This window comes from Paramormyrops kingsleyae, chromosome 10 (genome assembly GCF_048594095.1).
Source record: "Paramormyrops kingsleyae isolate MSU_618 chromosome 10, PKINGS_0.4, whole genome shotgun sequence".
Classification (NCBI taxonomy): Eukaryota; Metazoa; Chordata; class Actinopteri; order Osteoglossiformes; family Mormyridae; genus Paramormyrops; species Paramormyrops kingsleyae.
The window spans coordinates 26305353-26326871 of record NC_132806.1 but is presented as its reverse complement, the minus strand read 5'-3'; the positions used below and the strand labels follow the sequence as shown (position 1 = coordinate 26326871).

At 48.0% G+C, this 21519-nt stretch overlaps 3 protein-coding genes across 6 annotated transcripts in view; 2 read left to right on the top strand and 1 right to left on the bottom strand.

Annotated features, from left to right (window-relative positions):
• arhgap36 (Rho GTPase activating protein 36) overlaps nucleotides 1–8200 on the top strand; it is a 28011-nt gene extending 19811 nt beyond the window's left edge. For all 3 annotated transcript variants that reach the window (XM_072717594.1, XM_072717596.1, XM_072717595.1), the window contains exons 3-12: nucleotides 1236–1304; nucleotides 2369–2625; nucleotides 3241–3439; nucleotides 3533–3588; nucleotides 3767–3917; nucleotides 4964–5112; nucleotides 5517–5693; nucleotides 6282–6370; nucleotides 6906–7105; nucleotides 7356–8200. In XM_072717594.1, coding sequence (XP_072573695.1) covers nucleotides 1236–1304; nucleotides 2369–2625; nucleotides 3241–3439; nucleotides 3533–3588; nucleotides 3767–3917; nucleotides 4964–5112; nucleotides 5517–5693; nucleotides 6282–6370; nucleotides 6906–7105; nucleotides 7356–7624 — 1616 coding nt within the window. In that variant the 3' untranslated portion in view covers nucleotides 7625–8200. The remainder of the gene's footprint in view (nucleotides 1–1235; nucleotides 1305–2368; nucleotides 2626–3240; nucleotides 3440–3532; nucleotides 3589–3766; nucleotides 3918–4963; nucleotides 5113–5516; nucleotides 5694–6281; nucleotides 6371–6905; nucleotides 7106–7355) is intronic.
• Nucleotides 8201–10049: 1849 nt separating this feature from the next.
• LOC111846365 (ubiquitin carboxyl-terminal hydrolase 12) lies at nucleotides 10050–17192 on the bottom strand. Its single transcript, XM_023816483.2, has 9 exons — nucleotides 16956–17192; nucleotides 14681–14761; nucleotides 13994–14207; nucleotides 13164–13420; nucleotides 12972–13048; nucleotides 12803–12886; nucleotides 11899–12096; nucleotides 11712–11790; nucleotides 10050–11213 (listed from the first exon to the last, which is right to left on the bottom strand). The coding sequence occupies exons 1-9, from the start codon at nucleotides 17001–17003 to the stop codon at nucleotides 11112–11114; spliced, it is 1140 nt and encodes a 379-aa protein (XP_023672251.1). The 5' UTR covers nucleotides 17004–17192; the 3' UTR covers nucleotides 10050–11111.
• Nucleotides 17193–17785: 593 nt separating this feature from the next.
• On the top strand, nucleotides 17786–21429 carry rasl11a (RAS-like, family 11, member A). Of its 2 annotated transcripts, none has more exons than XM_023816484.2 (4): nucleotides 17786–18640; nucleotides 19224–19280; nucleotides 19388–19470; nucleotides 20644–21429. In XM_023816484.2, the coding sequence occupies exons 1-4, from the start codon at nucleotides 18490–18492 to the stop codon at nucleotides 21112–21114; spliced, it is 762 nt and encodes a 253-aa protein (XP_023672252.1). In that variant the 5' UTR covers nucleotides 17786–18489; the 3' UTR covers nucleotides 21115–21429. The 2 variants fall into 2 exon arrangements, with proteins under 2 accessions (XP_023672252.1, XP_023672254.1); XM_023816486.2 differs by lacking the exon at nucleotides 17786–18640 and adding an exon at nucleotides 18661–19085.
• The last annotated feature ends 90 nt before the right edge of the window (nucleotides 21430–21519 follow it).

Genomic DNA, 21519 nt, shown 5'->3' with positions numbered 1-21519 from the left:
GTTGTATATCACTTTAGGAACACTTGTTAACAGGTAGCTGAATGCTCCACTTGAAGGTGATACAGATCGTTTGTGTATGTCGACTTTATGTCCAGAAGCTGTGTCTCCTTTGTTCAGTGTGTCTCCATGCAGAAAACTCCTGTAAGAGCTGCTGTCTCTGAGGAGCATGGTCATGTCTGTTTCAGTCCGTCTTGTATTCTAGCTTTCCCTCCATTGCCCGGAAAATCTGTCCAATCAGCATTCAGTATTTCTCCATGTGGGGTTAGGGGAGTGGAGACTGCTGTCATTTTCTGGTGCCGTGGGAATTTGACATGGCCACAGTCTTTGCTGCATGGGGATGGCCAGCGTGGCGCTGCATCAAGCCCCCACAGGGCTTTTATCTCCTAAGCCCCTTCTAAACTTTGCCTGTGCTCTGGAAGCCTAAATCCCAAGGAAGGATTTGTAGATTCACAGCCCCATGGAGTTGCCGCCAAGATCGTATAATTGACGTATAATTCTAAGTCCCATAAGTAGTCAGAGGTCGTGTGTAAAAGGATGAGTTCTAGCGGGTCAGATGCAAGGTTTAATGTGCAGTTTTGCACAACAGTTATGTGTTTATTTCACAGGCTTGGGGGGTGGGAACAATGATCTCCCCAAAGGAGACTCAGAAAATTGAATTATTTTTTCAGCAAGCTCTGTGAATGGCACAGACTGTTTCTGCCAGCTGGTGTGTTTTTTTTGGGTCACACTTTAGTCAAAAGTCAGTTTTAGCAGTGCCCAGGGCAACTTCCATAACTGTCTGCTGTGGTCCCCAGAAAGGCAGGCGTCTGAGAATCAGGAAAAAGACATTCCTGGATTTTGAATGTTTTGTGGAAAGGAGAATTATACTCCCACATGTCTGTCGGTAAGCTGTTGGTTAATTGATATATTTTTGAGGTGCAAGCACGTAGGTTTCTGCATATTTTTACTGATTCAGTTCTGGATAAAGGCTCACGGATGCAGCGACACCAACATCTGCAGTCCATTAACGACTTGGGGCTCCTCTGTGTAAATTGGCCTGGGTTTCATATTTCTGTACTAGTTCTCCCCAAAGGGCTTATAAGATATCTCCACTTTACAAAGTAGGCTGTTTTCCTGCCTGGAATCGCGAAAATGGCTGCTGATTGGCAGAATAATGAATCCGAGAAAAAGGTTGCTGGTTTGAAGTAAAAATGTGCAGTGCGTCCTTAATACCTCATCCTCTCTGCCCCCTGCAGTCACCCGCAAAAGGAGGAAGTCTCTGAGGAGGAAATTTGACTCATTTTCCAAGGAAAAGAAAGAACGGGGTAAGCACCACTTTACTGTTCCTGTTTTATTGTTGGAAGCATTCAGGGACGGGGTCACTCTCAGCGAAACCGACGCTGTATAATACTCGCAGAATGCAAGCTTCCTGGAGGCCATGCCCTTGTTGTAGTCATGTAGTTGAACCAAAACTATTTTTGTTTAAACTCAGGGTCAACAGGTGTGCAGTTGTTCATCACAAGTGCAAGAACATGTTCTAACCATGCGTTTGTAAGTAGGGATTATTTATACTGTGGATCAGAGCAGGCTGAGACGACATTCTAATTCTTTGTAAGCGGTATAATTTAGGGTGGGAGGGAGATGGGGGGGCTGCAGATCCTAAAGCCAACCAAAACTGTGAGTTTTATGACTGACCCAGCCAAGGAGAGCTTTGATGGTGGGTTGACCTCACAGCCTTGCAGATGGGTAGGAGATCTGATGTTTCTAATCAGCGTGCTAGGCATGCCTCTGACCGATCGCATTCCTTTCTGCTAGAGCTGTGCTTCTTGTCGCTCGTCGGGGTTTTACCTCCTGAGCTGCGGGATCACACAGAGAGCATGCTTTAATTAAAGCGACACAGGGTTGCGTCATGAACGGTCGTTTGCCTCCTCCTGTAAGAGGATTAGAGATTGCCGCCTTTCGCAGCAGCTCCTCCCGAGAGGCTGTGCCCAGCCAGACGCCGGCCCACGCTGCATGTCTAGCTTGGTGCCCTGGGGTAAGGAACCGAAACCATGCATTTTTTTTGACGATCTGAGGCACAGTGCATCACAGATCTCACTGCAGCCCCTTCCATCGAGGAAGAGGGGGGTGGTGAATCTTCAGTCTCGCAGACTTGTGGTTACTCTTTGTATAGTCTACATTAGTGGTACTCAGTTGGTGGACAGACCACACACTCAGTCTGGGGACCCTCCGTATGGTCGGTGATGTCTACCAAAGGACCGTCCCAGAATTTTTTTTTTTTAGGTGGACCTTGGCTTTGTGTCGCTGATGTAATTTGGACACATGCCCCCCTCAGAGTTTGGTTTGGCATTAAGGACCTTCTGATTGGGTCCCCCCCCCCCCCCCCCAGAGACGGCCCCCAAGGCGTTCGGCATCCCCCTGTCCCAGGCGATCGCCAATGACCGTGAGCACAAGCAGCGGCAGGACGCCTTGCGGGAGAGCAGGCGTGACTGCCTGGACCTGGAGGCCAGCGTGCTGCACTTTCGGGCCGAGAAGCAACAGCAGCATGAGGGCAGGAAGCCCTGTGGCCCCCACTCCGTCCTGGAGCTCAATAGCAAGCCTCTGTCCCACACCCTCCTGGACAACGCCCCCAGGGTCCACCGCAGGGTAAGCCGCCTGCTCTGGCATTGAAAGCACCTTATCATTTGGGCTTTTCAATAGTGTGTGTGTGTGTGTGTGTGTGGGTGGGAGGGGGTCAGGACAAGTATATTAATCCCATGGGGGCCCTTTCAAAAAAAGGTTGAATATTCCAATATCAGGTCAACTTGCTGTGGGATGTGAACATGAGAAAGACCTTTTATTTTGTTCTGCAGATAAGGATGTTTCATGCTATATTTCCAATCTTCTGTTTTCTGAGAGTTTCTGTCTGTGATCTGCCGCTGTCTTTTTTCGCCTATTATAAATATTTCCTTCAAAATTCCAGATTCTGGGCCAAAATCAAAATAACCCTAATATAAATACCAGGGAATATAAACAAGGAAGTTTACATTAGCGCATTGCGTCCCGTACAATGTTAAGCTTGTCTTTTAGCTGTTACACACTCATGGTTATTTAGTTGTTGTTTAAATTTTTGGAGAGAAAATGCAAGCAGAACCTGAAATGGAAAACAAGTTCTGTATATATCTCACTGAGTGAAGATTAGATGACCGCCATATTCCTGCAACACCTCGACCGCCGGCTCCTGATCGCAGATGCTGATCTGAGCCCATGTTCCTTCCCCAGGGGGGTTTGTCAGTGGACTGCCTTTCTGACCTGGTAGAGAGTCAGTCACGGCTACTGGAAGCTCTTCAGCTCTCCCACCCCAACGAGCTGGACATTCGGAAGGCAGCCGGGCGCAACCAGGCAAAGCTCAGCCTTAACCCCATCTTCCGGCAGGTTCCGCGCGTGGTAGAGCGCTGCTGCCACCACATCCAGATCTACGGTGAGGCTGCAGTACACGCCTGTGTGTGTGTGTGTGCGTGTGCGTGTGCGTGTGCCTGTTAGTCCCCACTGACAACCCCTCTCCTTTGTGCAGGACTCAACACAGTGGGGATTTTTCGTGTGGGGAGCTCAAAGAAGAGAGTAAGGCAGGTGAGTGTCGCCGCCCTGCAGGATCCTGTGGGGCTGTGCAGGCCGACCCAGTGTACATGCTGATGTTCTGTAGAATGCGTTTCCTGCGTGGTGTCTAACGCATGCACCTTCCCATTCGGGTGTGTGCATGCGAGCATCGTGTTCAGCCTCCTGTTCACCGCATGTGTGCGTGTCTCAGCTAAGGGACGACTTCGACATGGGAGCAGACGTCATCTTGGACGACGAGCACAGCGTGCACGACGTAGCGGCCCTCTTGAAAGAGTTCCTGAGGGACATGCCCGATCCCCTGCTGCCCCGGGAACTCTACTCCGCCTTTCTGCACACCACCAGTGAGAGCTCTGCGCCGATATCACTGTTATCATGTCCGTTTGTCACAGCATAACGGCCTTACTGCTGGTTACCCGCAATATGTCATGTGACTGTTACCATATATGGTGATGGGGTGGTGTTGGCGCACTGTCAGTCATCACTTGGTGTAACCAATGGAAACCAAGACACCAATAAGAAATAGATTAAGCCAGCTGGTGAATGAATCCGTATCACAATTCCTTCAACGTTAATTTTAATGTATTTCCCTTCCAAAGCACTTTGCAAAGATTAGCAACAGCTATAGAAATCTAGGTAAACCAAACTGAACACAACATCATAAGCAGACAAAACTTGGATAACACTGAAAAAAATTGAGTCAGTGTGGGGTGAAAAACATAGAGAGGAAACAAAAGACTATTATGTTAGTTGAGTATGAGAAAATTAACATTTAAGGTCAAAGGTCGAGCAACTGACACCCCCCCCATTCTAATTTTTGTAAGAAATAACTGAAAGACTGTAGGCTTTTGTTCAGTCCTTAAACTGGTGGTAGGTCACTCAGCCTGGGGCACAGAGGTGTGACATGCAAGAGACACCGATATTTGCGATAGACTGTTGTCAGTCTCTCTTTTAAAGGGAGTGGCCTTACATCATTTCGAATCTCTAAGGCATGTTGGGTAAAGAGTTCACATTAGGGTTATGTGAGGGTTAGGTTTGAGTTTTTCTGGCAAAGGTTAAATAAAAGCCCCAGATTTGAGATTGAGATCGTTTCTTCCAAGGTGTCATTAATGGTGGAATTATTTGCCGCTTCTCATCATCAAAAAAATCCAAATTAATTTGATGCATTTATATGATATTACATTTGAGTCATTTGATTTAATGAATACTGAAAACACTTAAGGACAGGTTACAGAGACCAGCACGAGTTAGGAGCATAATTGTCTTTCCTCTGCCAGAAACCTGTGACTGTGAACAGGGCCATATGGCTAACGGCGTTAGCATGCTGCGCGCGGCCTCTGTCTGACCTGTGTGTGTAATCATGTGACCCCTGGGCTGGCCTGTGCTTCAGCTCTGCGGGAGCCAGAGCAGCTCCCCTACCTGCAGCTGCTGCTCTACCTGCTGCCACCTTGCAACTGCGACACGCTGTTGCAGCTCCTCTGCCTGCTGCACGTCGTCCAGGCGCATGCCGAGGACAAGTGCGGCCCCGCCGGCCAGGAGGTGAGCGCTCTGACTCTCCGAGACCTATTATTTCTTGATTATTATGGCAACCAATCAGATTCTTCTGTTTACGACACTGAAACATGCAAGTTGGTAAAATGTCAAGCTGTAAGGAAGTTATATTCCAGAAACAACTCTGGTTAAATACCTTCTTCAGGGGTAAGAATGCAGTCTCTTGTCTAGAATGTTCTTTTGGCCTAGTAACCAAATGCAAAGTTTTACACTCACATTTTAAGTGATCTCATTAAACAGAGCCACACGTGGTGATGCCAAGCCTCACTAAGCTTATGTCACTATACCCACAATGCTTTGCTGTTCGTCATTGCTGCTGGATCAGTTCTGCTATGCTGTCTTGCGCTGCACTTGCCAGCCTGCCTCATAGCTGTGTGTCCTCTTCCTGGCAGGTCCCAGGGAACAAGATGACTGCAGCCAACCTGGCGGTGATCTTCGGGCCCAACCTGCTGCAGCGTGAGTGGGGATCCGAGCGTGACAGCAGCCAGCAGACGCTGGGTATCGAGGACAGTGCAGCCATCATTTCCATCACACTGAAGCTCATCAAGAACCACAAACGTCTTTTCACGGTGAGTGGGGGCATGAGGGCACAGAATTGTACACACACACACACACACACACACACACACACACACACACAGTACCAGTCAAAAGTCTGGACACACTTACCCATTGAAAGGTTTATTTGTACAATTCTCTATTTTAGAATAATTATAAAGACATCAAGACTGTAAAATAACATATATGGAGATATGCATTGACTAAAAAAATCATTAAACAAAAATAATTATTTGTTGAGGAGGGGCAGCTCTGAGGATTGGGACTCAGAAGGTTGCTGGTTCAGATCCCTGAATCAACAGAGTGATCCCACCATTGGACCTTTGAACAAGGCCCTTAACCCCAATTGCTCCAGGGACAGGCTGATCCTACTGTCTCCTCCACGCCAGTTTCATCACGTGGCCTCCTGGGATGCTTTTCCAGCTGTCCTGAAGGAGTTCCCACATATATGCTGAGCACTTGGTCACTTCCCCTTCACTCTCTGGTCAAACTCCAAAACCATTTCTGCTCTCTTTAGGTCAGTTGTCACCCTATCCCACTCCTTTGCAGGTGGCTTGGTGTGTCCAAACTTTTGACAGGTACTGTACTTCTCACCACAGGTATCTGCAGAATTCCAGCAGGAGGTGCTAATGAGTCTCATTCAGACTGATCCTGACGTCATCGATTACTTGCTACGCAGGAAACTCAGGTGGGCTGTGTCGTCACAGAGTGGATAGCCAGCCGATGTAAATAGCCAGCAGAAAGCTATCGCTGGCTTAGCACCGAGCTATCATCCATAGCTGACGCTGTCTACCAGCTGCTTATCCCGTACAGCAGTATTGGGGAACCTGATCCATGGAGGGCCGGTGTGGGTGTGGGTTTTTGGGATGACCTCACAATCAGCCAGTAATAAAGCAGTGGTTCTCAACTCCAGTCCTGGGGACCCATTGTTATTGGCTGATTGACAGGCCAGTCCAAAAACCTGTACCCACACTGGGCCTCCATTGATCAGGTTCCCCACCCCTGCTGTACTGGGTTGTGGGGGTGGCTTGGATCCTCCCCCAGAAAGTGCAGGGCAGAAAGGAGGGTATACCTTGGACCAAGTTTTATTTTAGATTTGTTACTTTTTAAATCTACAAATTAATCTCTACAAATTAGAAAAATTCTAGATCCTGTATCGAAGAGGCATGATTGTCTTTGAAGCTCTCCCTGTTTGTGATAGCATGGCGCTTGTTCCCCAGCAGCAGTCAACTGACCACTGACACGGACGTGGAGTCCGACTCCAGAGAACAGGAGCCTAAGTCATCGCTGGAGGCAGCGGTGCCCTCCGGCGGAGGCCTCTTTCCGCTGGAGACTTCTCCTCTCTTCCCAGAGCTGCAGGGAGACGGTAGTCTGAGCAGTGAGGTGTTCTTCAACGTGCTCTGCCTGGGCCCAAGCAGGAAGCGTAAGTAGTGGGAGGTGGACGGAGGTGGAGGATGGTGACTCCTGATAGGTTACAGGGAAGCCAGAAAATACATGGTTGCCAGGGGGAGTTATCATGTTGTCAGCCAGTGACTGGTTTGGTTACTTTAAATTGAACTGATTTAGATTTAACTGAACAGGATATAGTAATCCCATCCACTGCATGTTTAAAGCCGTGTCTTTCTCTGATCGCTGAGACCTAATGCAAACTTCTGTCTGGTCTTTCCTCCTAGAGTCCTCAGAGGATAGTGCAATGAAGACCATTGGCCAGATGAGGCAGTTCCATTCCCATCATGACCTGCTGAGCTTGGGCGAGACGCCCAATCCAGTCACGGAAGAGGCATGCTGGGAAGGAACCAGCCATGCCAGCTTCAAGCAGGACAATTCCAGGGACAGTGTGTGGGTGAGGCAGGATGCAGCCACCCAGGGAGCGATCACTCAGCCTCTTAACTTTTGGGACTACTTCACTGGAAAGGTTACCGGCTCGGAGACCATCGTATGACCCTACCGGTGGTATGATTGGCTGTCTGAACATGGTTCACCTGCCCAGTGTACACACACACACACACCAGCATCATCATACATGCAGATCCTAAACCTAGACTGTAATATGAAGACATACATGCACATGCATGTGTACATATGTAGACACACAGTAAGAGACGCCTGACATCCCATCGGCCATTAACCAAATGAATGCTCTGTTACAAGACTGCTGCCCCCTGCTGGATGATTATGTCAGTTGCGGGCAGTAAAATGGTCACTGCACTGATAAAGGATACATTTGGCATGAGTGTTGGTAGCTTGTCCAAATACTGGGTGTGTTTTGTTGTTGTTCTGCTTGCCCCCCCCCCATACATGCTGAGTACAGACACTCACCTCTTACTTCAGAAAAAGCTATATGATTTCTTTCGAACTTACAGGGAGCTACCGGAATCCAAGCCAGTGATGCGTCACCTCGAACCCTTAAAGGGACACACACCTTCTGAATTATGATGCCTGGGTCTTATGTAAATTATACTGTAAACATGTATATTTCAGCATTTATGTTAAATAAATGTCCTTTTCAGTGTTTTAACTGGTGATTGATGAATATTCCCTCTGGCTGAATTATGCTATGCAGTAACAAGACAATGACGTGTTTTAACGGGGCATGCGTCCGGCCTAGTGAAAATGAAATGCAGTAAATAAACCTATACGGCACTTTAGCCCGCCCAAAGTCTTGGCATTTGGACTTCTTCCTCAACCTCTGCAGTAACACATCTGTCACTGATAGCCTGTAACCGAATCCGTGGCTTTCTGGTCTTCCACCCTGAATCCAGACCTTGCTGCCGTCATTGAAGCAATTCAGTTCAGCTGGGCTTTTATGAAATGACAACAGTACTGCGAGTGCTAGAGAAATTACCTTCTCATTCTTACCGCTGGTCTTGGCCAACATTATAATATTTGTTCAACTCGTGTTGTTTTTCAGCAATGTTTAACTTGTCCTCAGGAGGGAGCCATTTCCCCATAAAGTTCACCTAAGGGAGCCATAACAAGTTGTCTCTGAACAGTCTTAATGCTGCAAAGGAGAATTACAGACAGATGTCAGCCATCTCCTAGCTCTGTATGACAAGTACTCACTCAATGAAATGGTGAACTCTGAAGAAAGAGGTGGAGAGTCTGTAGAAACGGTTACTTAATCAGCCCCATTTCACTGTCAATAATTAACTTGGAGAGAGAGCTGATGTGTATTTTTATTCTGAGGGGGGAAGCATTTTAGCACCTTCTGTGCATGCGAGTTCCTCAGGGCTGTTTATCAAAGTGAAATATACCTTTTCGAGTACTTAGAATTTATTTTTAAAATCTCTGCTTTGGGTCTCTAATGGCATTTTGCTCTACAGCACTATGTGGTCAGAATGCAGGTCGTTCATCAATGCCACGGCTGGAAAAGGCTGCGTAGATCCCAACAGGGAAGAGGGCCGAGTCGGCCGCCACCGTCTGTCTGTGATAATAAAATATGCTGCCAGGGAGTGCGGCTGCCCCAGGTGACGGCCTCTCGTAAACAAGCAACCTTCCTTGCAAAAAAAAAATAGCTGACACTGAGGTCCCCACGTTACCCATTAACATCTGGGTATCTGACATGCTTCACGTCAGCCGGCCCCCTCCCCCTCCCCTGCTTCAAAAACGGAAGCCAAGGGAGCCAGCTGGGCAATAGCAGGAATCTAATAACAGACACACTTGGGAGGGGAACTTGGATTAAGCATTACGGACCTGTGAGGCGCTATACCCATTTCCTGCCACCGGGTGGCAGCTACGCCTGGCCCGCTTTCATGAGCCTGCAGGAGAAGGTGTGAGGTTTCGATCACGCTGGGTAACGACGGGCTTAAGGTGGAGGGTCATGAAGGACTGTCTGACGTCACAAAACATTACCTGGGTTAACCTCCCTGTTTAGGTGTTTTGTGTTTTAAGACCGCGATGTACCACAGAAAGACGCACACTGGTGGGTAGAAACTACAGTGTTTATTGGAGATGCTCTGGGTGCGCCTGTGCCCTTTAGCCCTGGCAAGGGAAACCCCGCGTATCGCCCACGTATTCTTCACCCCCACCCCCCCCCCCCGATGAAAAGCAAACTGCTAAGAATGTGGTATGTCTCACGGGTCGGGCGCCGACCCGGTCCACTCCAGAGGTTATTTTTAATGAACGCAGGGCGACCGCTTGGTTGCACCGGCACGATCCACTTCTGAATCCACTTGAGAGGGAGGGACTCGGCGGCTTTTGCGGACCGGATGCGGCCTTAAGCTGCACACAGCAACGGCGGACACGGGGTCTAATATTCACACACACGCACTCACTGACCGATTCACTGACACCTCACTGCAAAGGAGGAAGTTAATAATTAAATAGGAAAGCAAAGCATTACAAAGGACAACCTAAGAGTCACCATGTACGCAGTAGGTGCATGTAAATGTTATTCATTTTTAAGATATTAGACAGGGCTAGCATAACTTATTACAAATTCAGGAAAACAAACCTTACAAACAGCAGCAGCAGCATTCCATGAACTCAGGAAATACAACTCGGACAAACCTGGCTTGTGTATGTATGTGTGTCAGAATAAAGCAGAGCACCCCCTGGTGGCGGTGCATAGAAATCCAGGCGGTGGGAGCGGTAGGCGAAGAAAGCGGAACAGTCACCGCTGACCCGGACTGTTTCACATTCATGAAGCCCTGGAGCTTCTTCCAGATCTGCAAGCTTTCCCAATCCCCGCTGCACCCCTCCACCTCACCCCACCCACAGCAACACCACAAACCGCATGACTCCCAACCAAGAGTGCCGCTGCGAGTTTGGGGAGTCCGCAGCCACAGCAAAATGGGGGCACAAGACACATGGGACAGGGAGGCCCGGTAAGGCGGCACCCAGTGTGGCTGTCGCCACCCAGGCAGGGACAATATCAAGAGAGCATTAGACACCCCTTAGATGCCTTGGTTACCTTAGTAACAACAGACAAAAGCAGACATATGTGTGTAAGTATGCAAGCATGCATATCTGAATGCGTGCGCATATACATATGCACATACGAATGCCAGCATGTACATGGACGTCGTTCTCCTTAAATATAACCATATTACCGCAGATAACTCATAAAAGGTTTGCATCTCCATGGCCGCTAAGAGGTCAAGCTACCGCCGGGTTGCACCATTGCCCACAATAAGCATGGCTGTCCATTGAACCCCCCCCCCCCCCTATTTCCAACATGGCTACACAAGGCAGCTCTTTCCACATTCCCCCCCTCCCCCCAAGATGAACCGAGGCAACAATTAAGGAAAGCCACTGCTCCATGTTGGGTCGGCCATCGTTTGCTTCTGCCTGAGGGTCCGCCGTTCGCTCCAGTGTGGTGTGCCACAAAAAAAAGAAAAAAAAACAAGAAAAAGCCTTAATGGAAGGGGTCTGTGCGACTCGAACGCCGCCCCGCCCGTGTGACAGTCCCCTCGGACATTCCCAGCGGCTCAGTCTCTGGACTGGTAGAAAAGAATGTATCCCGATTCCGAATTCTTGGAGATGTCTGATGTCAGGCCATAGAACTCTTCAATTGCCTGGGCGTCGATTTTCTACAAAGGGAAATGAAGCAGGATTAGTTCTTTGCATTACTCATCAGGAATACACTGGGCCAAAATGGGTCTTGCTTGTCCTTCAGTTCACATTGTAGGCAAATCTGTTTGGCACCTAAGCTACACCTACTATTTCAGCTTCAAGAACCAGCAAGCAGCATGTCAGAGTAATGTACAGGCTCATGGATGTGTTTGGTCTTCTACAGAATACCGCCAAGTTCTCCCAGGGCAGAGATATGAACCCAAAAGCCAGACTCTACAGATAAGGGTACGAGTTCTATAGCCAAGTAATGAGAGGCTATATTATAGCCAGGCTCGCCAAGGGGGAAGAGCAAGATCCAGAACACAGGTATGAAATGGAGAGGCATGAGTTTTGGACAATCGGGATCTACAAGGACATCTGTCTAGATAAACAGAGCCCAGGCACATGCTTGCAGCAGCAGAACAGCAGCTTAAAGTAGGTCCACTACCGGTGAGACAAGTTCCTCCAGGACTCACCTCCACGATGTCGTCATCGAACAGCAGCCAGAAGCCGTGACTCTTCACAATGGTGATGTAGTGCCCTCGATTCGGCCCACTGCGAAGGGAGAAGATACCATGTTTTTTTCCCCCCACCATTTTTTGTGCTTTCCTACGGAGATGACCGGATTCACAGACACCTGGAGGGGAGGGGGTCCAAACCCACCTGCCACAGTGCACCACCACGGCTACCAGGTCGTACATGCGGTCTGGGTTGGTGGCGTCGCCGGAGGTGTTGAAGAGACGGAGCTCCAGCGGGAAGACCACGCGGTAGGACAGCTTGGTGTAGCGGTGCAGCTGTTCCATGTATTTGAAGCGCTTCAGGTGCAAGGCCAAGATCATGGGCAGCTTCTTCACCCTCATCCTACACACACACAAACACACACACACACTTAGTACGCATAGCAAACAGAGACAGGCTCACGGCTAGTTTGTGAAGCTTAACTACACATGGTGTGTAGTCAGTAGGTGATGGATCCGTTTAACCTCAGTTGCTCTGACCCTCATTCGTACATCACTTTGGGCAAAAGCATCTGATAAATACATTGGTCACATACTTTTACACTTAAACTTTAACATGCAAACTGATTCTTTTATTCTAAAGAATTTCCTCTCATTAAAACCTATTTATACAGCTGAGTGTTTCCCATATAAGGTTTGTACCTTGACCACAGGACACTACAGTAACGGTTAACTTTGAGCGGATAACCTTCCGGTCCGTCAGCATGCCCTTAACCACTAGCCCCCCCTTGACCCTTATGGCTGGCCGTATGCATCAGTCTAACAGAATAAGCGGTAAGGTTCAGGGCCGCCGGCACCGAAGCTCGGGAATCCCGCAGCTCTGTGTTCATACATATAGGCGCTCCGGAATCCCACCTGTGACCTGTTTCTATGGAAACAATCAGAGTGGGCCGCACGCACCTGCGGAGGTTGGCGGGCTTTGCAGTTCTGGTCTATATCTATCACCCTTCTCCTTCCTTCACCATCAGCAGCACACCCAGCAGCACGAGAGCCCCCCCAGCAATTGAGCCTGCCACTTTTCATGTCACAAGTCGCATTCAGCCTCTCACCTCTTCTGCGCCTCCTGCTTGCTGCGACACTGCTCACAGTAGTACTTGTACTCGCTGCACAGCGTCTCTGTGTCGCTGAAGCCCCTGCAGGTGGTACACGCAAGTGAAGTGGTCACAGTCAGGTCCTCCTAGGCCATAGCAGTGGTAGATGTTAGCGCACTGGGCCTACCTGAGGCAGTGTGTGATGGACGTGTTCTGCTCCACATCAACTGACAGGTCCAGGAAATCCTCATCCTTGCTGCTGACCTGCAGGTGGTATTCATACTCAATACCCATTGGCTGAAATTCTATCCTATCATCCACCTTCCCCCATTACTCCCACAACCTTCAGCCTCCTGCCCCCGTCTGCCCATGACCTCACCGCCTCACAGTTGAGACAACGCGTCTCATTGGTCAGCGTGCCCTGAAAGATCTCGTGGACCCAGGTCTGCTGCGGCGCCTTATGGACCTCCTCCCCTTCTGTAGCGGTGGGCCCTGCCGGCCCGCCGCCATTCTGCACTAGCCGGCCATTCTGCTGCCGCTCCTGGCCCCGCTCTTCCTGCAGCAGGTCAGCGATGGTGTTCAGTAGATAGTTAAGGAATTCATGGGCGTCCTGCTGCATGTAGTTGTCGAAAAGCTCTGTGCAAGAAGACACCAGAGGAGGGAGTGTGGTGTAAGATCTCTGAATGCACAAGATGGGAAGTGAGCTGCCTCGATTCCCCATCATACAAAGGGAGCTGCCTCTATCCCCCGTCAGGCAAAGGGAGCTGCCTCTATCCCCCGTCACGCAAAGGGAGATGCCTCTATCCCCCGTCACGCAAAGGGAGATGCCTCTATCCCCCGTCAGGCAAAGGGAGCTGCCTCTATCCCCCGTCAGGCAAAGGGAGCTGCCTCTATCCCCCGTCAGGCAAAGGGAGCTGCCTCTATCCCCCGTCAGGCAAAGGGAGCTGCCTCTATCCCCCGTCAGGCAAAGGGAGCTGCCTCTATCCCCCGTCAGGCAAAGGGAGCTGCCTCTATCCCCCGTCAGGCAAAGGGAGCTGCCTCTATCCCCCGTCAGGCAAAGGGAGCTGCCTCTATCCCCCGTCACGCAAAGGGAGCTGCCTCTATCCCTGTCACGCAAAGGGAGCTGCCATTATCTCCCATCAAAACTATAGATATTAGGATTGTATCGCAATAGAATATGCGAGCATCACATCAGAGCCTCCCCCTCACCGTTCTCCTTCCTCAGCCTGGAGATGAACTTCTTGGGTGGGATCACGCCCACCTTCTTCTTCTGAGTAGCAATGCTGTTGAACAGGTCAGCCAGGCAAGTGAGCAGGCTCTCCTTCCGCCGGGGCTGGGCCTTGTAGGCCAGCACCTTCTCCCGGAACGGCCGGCAGAAATACAAGGCCTGCAGCACTGAATTGCAGTAACATGTGTTCCCAAACTGGACCAGGTGGAGGACAGATGGTGAGGTGAAGGTAAAAAAATTAAAAAATAGCAAAAAAACATCACTTATATTTGGAACTCTTTAGAAACAAGCAACAATGTACACAAGTCACTGTACACAAAGCAAACAAAACTAATCTTGAGGTATGAATAAAACATTTAGAGGCATTACATCACTCCTCCCCCCCCCAAAGAGTCACCCCTACACTCTGTCTCCAGCTTGATTTAACGATGGACCTGATAACTGCCTATGTCTGCAAAGTTGCTGTTTCTATAGGGAATGACACAATGTGATCACATGACTGCGCTTGATTAAATGTGTCATACTCCTAGCATCTCACTTAATAATAAACCTCCTCATAATAGCTGCATTTTCCCACGCTGCTGCCTGCACTCCTGCATACAGCAGTATGGACAGAATGAGCAGAAAGGCAAGTGTGAATGGATGCAAAGGAGTGGGGAAACACTTACGTTGACCAGCCCAAAGTAGTGTTCATTCACAGGAAACTGTTCCGGTCCAATCTCTTTCTCCAGAGCAGAGGCATTGGCGCCCTGGAAGACGGAGCGCAGTCGTAGCTGTAAACACACCTGCATTGCCCACACGCTCGGAAACACAAACTGAGTCCCGATGACGAGATGCTGTTTAAGAGCGCTTTGGGCACGGATGAAGGCATGCTGCCTGATCTCATCTCCAAGCCAAGCCTCCTTCTACATCCTCAGGACCTGCAATTCGGTCAGCAAAAACCAGCGGCTCCAGAAAAATGCACGGCTATTGGTTTCTGAATGAGCTTTTGGTCTCTGCGTGAAACCGACACTGAGCATTTCATAGAAAGAGCTACAGTCAAGCTCCGTTATTACAGAGACATTATGTGCTCTGCTTAAATTTCGGGGGTTTGCAAGTGCTCTTTATCCGAACATAACCTGTGTTTGTTATCACACATCCGTCCATTATGAGTCATTTTTTTATTCAGCTGGGGCTGTGGTGATCTGGAGCTGGCTCCGGGAAACACAGCGTGGGACACAGGGTAAGCCCACAGCAGGACAGCAGTCCACCATAGGGCACCCGGTCGTAATAAGAACGACTCAGAGCCACAGAATTGCCATAATAATATGTCATTTGATTGCAGGGGGAAGCCAGACTGACTGGGGGGTGAACAAATCTAAACACCAGAGAACCTCGGTACTGAGGCGGGTTTCAAGATGCCAGCTGAATCAGCATATCGCACGTTACTGTAACATTTTCACCATTAATTACTTGGATACTGTGGTGACTCAGTGGGCAGCACTACAGCCTCAGGCTGCCGGTCACTTGCTCAGTGTGTATGGATGTTCTCCCTGTTTTTGCTTTCCTCCCACAAGTTTAAGTGGATTAGCGTCCCTAAACTGCTCGTAGTGTGTGGTTGTGTGCCCAGCAACAGACCGACATCACAAACAGGGCACCCCTTGCATGTGCTCACGGTGACGCTCTACTGGATAAACAATGTAAAAATATATGAATGGAAGTCCAGCAATTTGCTCGAGGTCGTCAACAAAATTATTCGGGGGGGGGGGGATTAGACCCATCTTTCCTAATGACCACGCCACCTGCTGTCAGGTGTCAGTTGGCTTTGTCCTTTTTTGCTACCAGTAATACTGAAAAAGTGGTTGATGAGGCCAACCACAAATTTGATGACTCAGATGGCTTTTAAACTATGACATTACAAATTGCCCAGCAGGTACTCCCATGAACAAACCGGTTTAGTTGTCATGTTGATAGGGGTGACCGGGGTCACTCTCTGACGCCCTCTAGGGTTCATTTCAATCAGCGGCTAACAAGCAGCCGGGACGTGCCAAACATCCAGGCACGTGATTACCATGTTTTCAATGCATTTTTACGCTTTAAATCACGCTGACGCATTCGAATATCCTTCCCTTCAATAACAAATACAACATTAATAACAGACAATGCAAATACGCGTTTGTATGTCCTGCTTTTTAATCACAACATAACCAATCCGACCGATGCTGTATATAAAATACAAGTAACAGCAGTTTTAAGGGCATGCTATTAAAGAGAAGTGCGTATTGCAACCATTTGTCAAACTGAACGGGGGCTGTATTAATTCTGCTAACCCCCGTCCACAATAATCTCGCAGTTACACCGGCTGTGTGCTTACACTTATTTACCGCGCAATCGTCGTGGCCGGAATAATGCACAACACTTCCAGAGCGACTGCCATGAATCCTGGAAGTCACCTAACCGCGGCTAAAGCTAGCAGGGCGACGCGGCGACGGCCACCGGCGCTGCCGTAAATCCCGAGTCAGACTCCATTACTGCGTTACCTGCACACGTCCAGGTTGGGACGTAAATAATGCCTGCGTGTCAGATACGATCGCGTCGCCCACTAAAAGTAACCCTTGATCAACTGCTGTTAGCCCAGCCAGCTAAAAACAGTGCTAATAACACAGCAGTGGCTAAAAGATGACCCCCCCCCCCTGCCTCACGCACACGTCTACCGGATCTGATTAGATTACTGCTGGCAAATGTAGCAACCACGAAAGACCCAGAAAAACCTGTACAGATATAATTGCAGCCAGCGGCGAACTTAAAATCGTAGGGCTGCCTAAATGGAGATCACCAAAACAGCAGCTGCAATACGAGAGCCAGGCATGGAGGCGAGCTGTTTAGAGCAGATGATAGGACGGCACCGAGTAACCGGAGGAGGATCCGCCGAAGCTAGTCAGACGAGGAAACATGTCCACCTACCATCGTACAAATCGAGGCGATCTTTCGGACTGTCATCAGTATTTCCATCCGTCTGCCGCCATATTGGACCAAACCTCAACTTTAAACGGTGACAGCCGCGGAGGCTTGGGTTCCGGGGAGGGGGGGAAGGCTTGAGCCCGATCAAAGCCGAGCTCCGGGAGGGAGTGTCGTGGCGGCAGCCTTCCGACGCGACCCGCAGCGCGCAGCACGGGCCCTTCCTGTGGCCCCGCCCATTGGTGCGCGAAAACGAGGCTGCCGGCACAGAGCGCGCCGGCCGACTTTCGCAGCCTGTGAGCGCGTCGCGTGAAGGCGGTACGCGGGGCTGGCGGTGGCGCGAGAATGAGGCTGCCGGCGCTAGGCTCGGTGCCGTGGTAGCCGTGCATAACATAACCCCCTTAAATAACCCTGTTATTTAACGGGCATCAACTGAGTTTGGAAAAAAATATATGCTAGGGTTGTGTTAGTTACTTGCAGAAGCATTTGTTATGAGAACAAGTACGCCAAAATATCGACCTAATATTTTAAGAATTACTTCACGATATGTCTTTGAATTGTATTTGACACAGTCACGCACACATGGATATATACAGACCATTTTAAGAGCAACTGCTTAGTCTCAAACGCAAATGAAATTACTATGAACTTATTTTTTTATCTCAGCTTTACTCTGTGTATCTTAATAAAGACTGTCTTAGTTTTCTAGTGTCTATCTTTGTCATTAAAAAAAAATACAAAAATAGAATTTGACGAAACCAAATTTTTAAAGTATTATGGGCTTCTTATTTGTGGTAGTATAAAGCAAACTTTGCAAAATGAAACTACATATTGATGTAAATACTTTAACAGTGTAGTTATGTCCGTGATAGGCATACGTCACTGCGGATGGTCATTATGAAACGGTTGACAAACGTGGTTCACTAGAAACACCATTAACGAAACAGACCTGCTCACAAAGGAAATATTATATTGCATTCTTAAATGTGATATCAACGTTTTTGCCTAAGCGCCTCAAAATCTGAGTATCACAATGATCTGTGGGAAATAATACAGCCGAATGCAGGCTGAAGAAAACAGCAAATTGGCGATCTCTGAGTGAAAGTATGGGGTCGTTTGTCATCCCTTGCTGGTTTATCCACGCCCCTCACACTCATGATCTTGTGTTTCTCTCCCTTACTAAGTACTGTCGTCGTTTTTGTGGCAAGCAGTGTGATCCGCTTCTTTTTTTTTTAAAGTGCTCCTGCTTTTATAGATCATTTAGAGTCAGCGTTTCCCCTTGACCAGACATATATATTAAACTACTTCAGGTGCTTGGGAACCGATTGAAGGATTTACGTGACGCGTTTTGGTTGTAGACCTTCTGGCTGTCAGCTGATCGTTTTCATGCCATCGACGAGAAAAAAGTGCTTGTGGACCACATTGCTACTTGGATTATTATGGCCGAAATACAGAAGTCGCCCGGATCGTGTTGTTATGTGCGCGGTGTGGAGTTTGCTGGCCAATTATGAAGACTAGATGAAGAATAAAACTTGGCTAAATGCGTCTTCTTGCCGACCACCAAAGAACAATGAACAGTGGTTCTAGCAACTTTCTGCTAGTTCCTATACCGGAGCATCCCGTCCCAGACTGCGTGCCCAACAAAAACGTTAAGATTGTTGTTCTGGGCGCAAGCAACGTCGGGAAAACAGGTAATCCCTGCCTTAATTTTGACTGCCTTCCAAAAATGCTTTCAGTTTTTGTGAGCTAAAGGATACGCTCCAAATTTATGGTATATAGATTAGAGAGAATATTTACAGCTTTATCAATCTAAGGTTGCGCAATATGGCAGTGCAGTTTAGTTTTTTTTTTTTTTTTTTTTTAAATGAGAATCTTCATCTATTATTTTACCAGATGTACTGGAATATCCAAGATGTACTATATAATTTTATTTTAAAACTGCTTTAAGAACCGCAAACAAGGTTAACGATCTTGTGCTGTGTAAGTGCCAATAGTAACTCACGAGGCGAAAATGGTATAGATATAAACATGTCATGTGCATTTAGCTATTTTGAAGTAACAGGATAGTTTAATATATTCCACTGAAGACCAAAAGTCATTGTGTAAGCATGGACGCCAGGGGGCGTCGGGAGGGCGGTAAGTGCATGGGCCTTTGTCATGGTTTGGGTCAATATTTAATGTTGCTCCCTAAGTAGACTTAGACTTTTTTACACATGCAAGTATGTAGATGTACACAGTGGCTATTTATTTGTTTGTTTTTTTGTGATTTTTCAGCTTTAATCGTGAGGTTTCTTACCAAACGATTCATTGGAGATTATGAAGCTAATACCGGCAAGTATATTTTAAATTGCTTTTGATTTATTCAATGCAATATAACGCCTAAAAGCATCTTATTTTAGTTTAAGTGATTTTTAAAAAGTACCTTATATGTATCTCAGGGGCTCTGTATTCAAGGAAGATCAGTCTGGATGGAGAGGTAGTTTCTTTGCAAGTTCAAGACACCCCGTGTGTTGCTTTGCAGGTAAGAATTTCACAGCCACAATCTCTTGAATCCTGTCTCTGCTACAGTCTTCAGCTCGGACAGAGTTAAGTTATTGTTTCCTATCTGCTTCTATCATCACTAAGTTCTAAATGCTCCAGGGATTTTCCTCAAATTATCTTTAAAAATAGCAGCAGTGACAACCATCAGACTTTCATCACGAGTCTGGCCTGAAAACACAGCCCACAGAGAGCACGTAGCCAGAGAGATAAGGAAGGCCTTGGAGATGGTCAGAGGGGGTTAAAGCTTTGGATTCTTCCTGTATTTCACACAAGGATTCCTCTCTCTGTTGTACAGCACTGTACCCAAGGTCTTGGCTGCTACCCGCAGCTTCCTGTCTCAGTGCCCAACTACTGGGATTATTCTTATGTGTTGGGCTGGTGATCCTGTGCTGGGCTTGTTTTTGATGTAGTATTGGTTGATTGTTCTGCAGTCTGTTAGTGGTAGTAACCCTATCTTGGTACAGCAGTACCTAAATATAAATCTATATAATACAATCTGCAATAGTTTTGGTCAATTTTCTTGTTCATTTCTTTGCCTAAATAAGACCAGTATCAAGGAAAACAAGCTAGTCACCCCTTTTTACCCTGTGACCTTGGATAAAAGGTTAGAAGATGGAGTCCATCCATCCATGCATGGTTTTTTAGTACTGTAATAGTTTAATGACCATATTGAAACAGGATTACTCAACCACATTAATGGGGAGTGTGTTCAGATTCCTATCAGCCCTTAGGGGAAAAAAATGGTGTTAAGAAAGGAATAATTGTTTGATTTTTTTTTTTATATAAATGATTTTTTCAGTATTTTTTCATTAACGCGAAGAGATCCCAGCAGATAAATGATTAGAAGAGTTTTCTATTTTAAGCATTGAGGTTCCATGTTTGGTCTTAAATAATACAGTGACAGAATGCTGGGACTCTACACATCAGTGTAATTCAATAGAAACATTCTAATCAGTCGATAATTGCACATTTCATTGATGAATATCAGGGGTCAAAGGTAACTGCATTGTAAAACATGCAAACAACTTCAGTCATAGACTGAGTGACTTTAGTTTTCAGATCATTTTGGGTTCTTTATGGATGTGCTCTTTGAGGTCTTGGGTAGCTCTCTGGTTGGTATAAAGGAGGGTCTTTGTTTGCCCACCTCCTACAGGACGATGGTGAAGGCCTGCTTTGCCAGGAGCAGATTAATCGCTCGATCTACTGGGCGGATGGCTACGTGATGGTGTTCTCCATCACCGACCCCAGGAGCTTCCGCACCGTCTTGCCCCTGTATCAACACGTCCGGCGCATTCACCCCAGCGCCAGCATCCCCATCATCCTGGTGGGCAACAAGAGCGACCTGCTGCGAGCGCGCCAGGTGCCAGCTGACCAGGGGGAGGCTCTGGCAGCTCAGCTGGGCGGGGTGTACTTCGAGGCCTCAGCCCGGGAGAGCCATGAGGGAGTGCAGGCCGCTTTCCTCCACCTATGCCAGGAGGTCAGCCGGGCGCTGGGGGGGACCAACGGCGAGAAAAGGAAGGGTGGGCTCCACCTGGCCAGACCCAAGTCTCCGAACATGCAGGAGCTGAAAAGGCGATTCCGGCAAGTTCTCTCCTCGAGAGTCAAGTCTGCCACCACCCTATGATATTTCTTCCAGAAAACAAGAGGGCGCTCTCGAACGAGAACAAGATTCATATCCGAGCCTGAGTGGGCCGTTACGGAGGTGACGAGAAGGACTCATCAACAGACTAATTGTATGTTCATTCAAACCAGGACAGCTTGTTTGTCTGAACAGCAGAACAGCCCAGCCTTGTAATACGGACAGTTTAACTTTGCTGTCAGACAAGCAGGCTCCAAACTTCCAGCTGAGTCTTGGCTGGTGATAAGGGCTCAGTGAGAATTTTCTGTTGTCAAAAGGCATTTACCAGGGAAATAAAACATAAATCTGCTTAGAAAATCATTTATTTTACAAAGTTTTTTTTTTTCCCTGTAACCATGCACCCACCCTTTCACGGCATAATGCCACACACTACAGCTTGACCAGATGATG

Excerpts from the sequence above, each read along its gene's own strand:
- LOC111846365 (XM_023816483.2), bottom strand. The coding sequence starts at position 17,003 with ATGGAAATACTGATGACAGTCCGAAAGATCGCCTCGATTTGTACGATG. Across the intron at positions 14,208-14,680 it reads ACTACTTTGGGCTGGTCAAC|TTTGGGAACACATGTTACTG; the intron begins GTAAGTGTTTCC and ends CACCTGGTCCAG. Across the intron at positions 13,421-13,993 it reads CAGGCTGAGGAAGGAGAACG|AGCTTTTCGACAACTACATG; the intron begins GTGAGGGGGAGG and ends CTTCTTGCACAG.
- rasl11a (XM_023816484.2), top strand. The coding sequence starts at position 18,490 with ATGCGTCTTCTTGCCGACCACCAAAGAACAATGAACAGTGGTTCTAGC. Across the intron at positions 19,281-19,387 it reads AGATTATGAAGCTAATACCG|GGGCTCTGTATTCAAGGAAG; the intron begins GCAAGTATATTT and ends TATGTATCTCAG. Across the intron at positions 19,471-20,643 it reads CCCCGTGTGTTGCTTTGCAG|GACGATGGTGAAGGCCTGCT; the intron begins GTAAGAATTTCA and ends CACCTCCTACAG.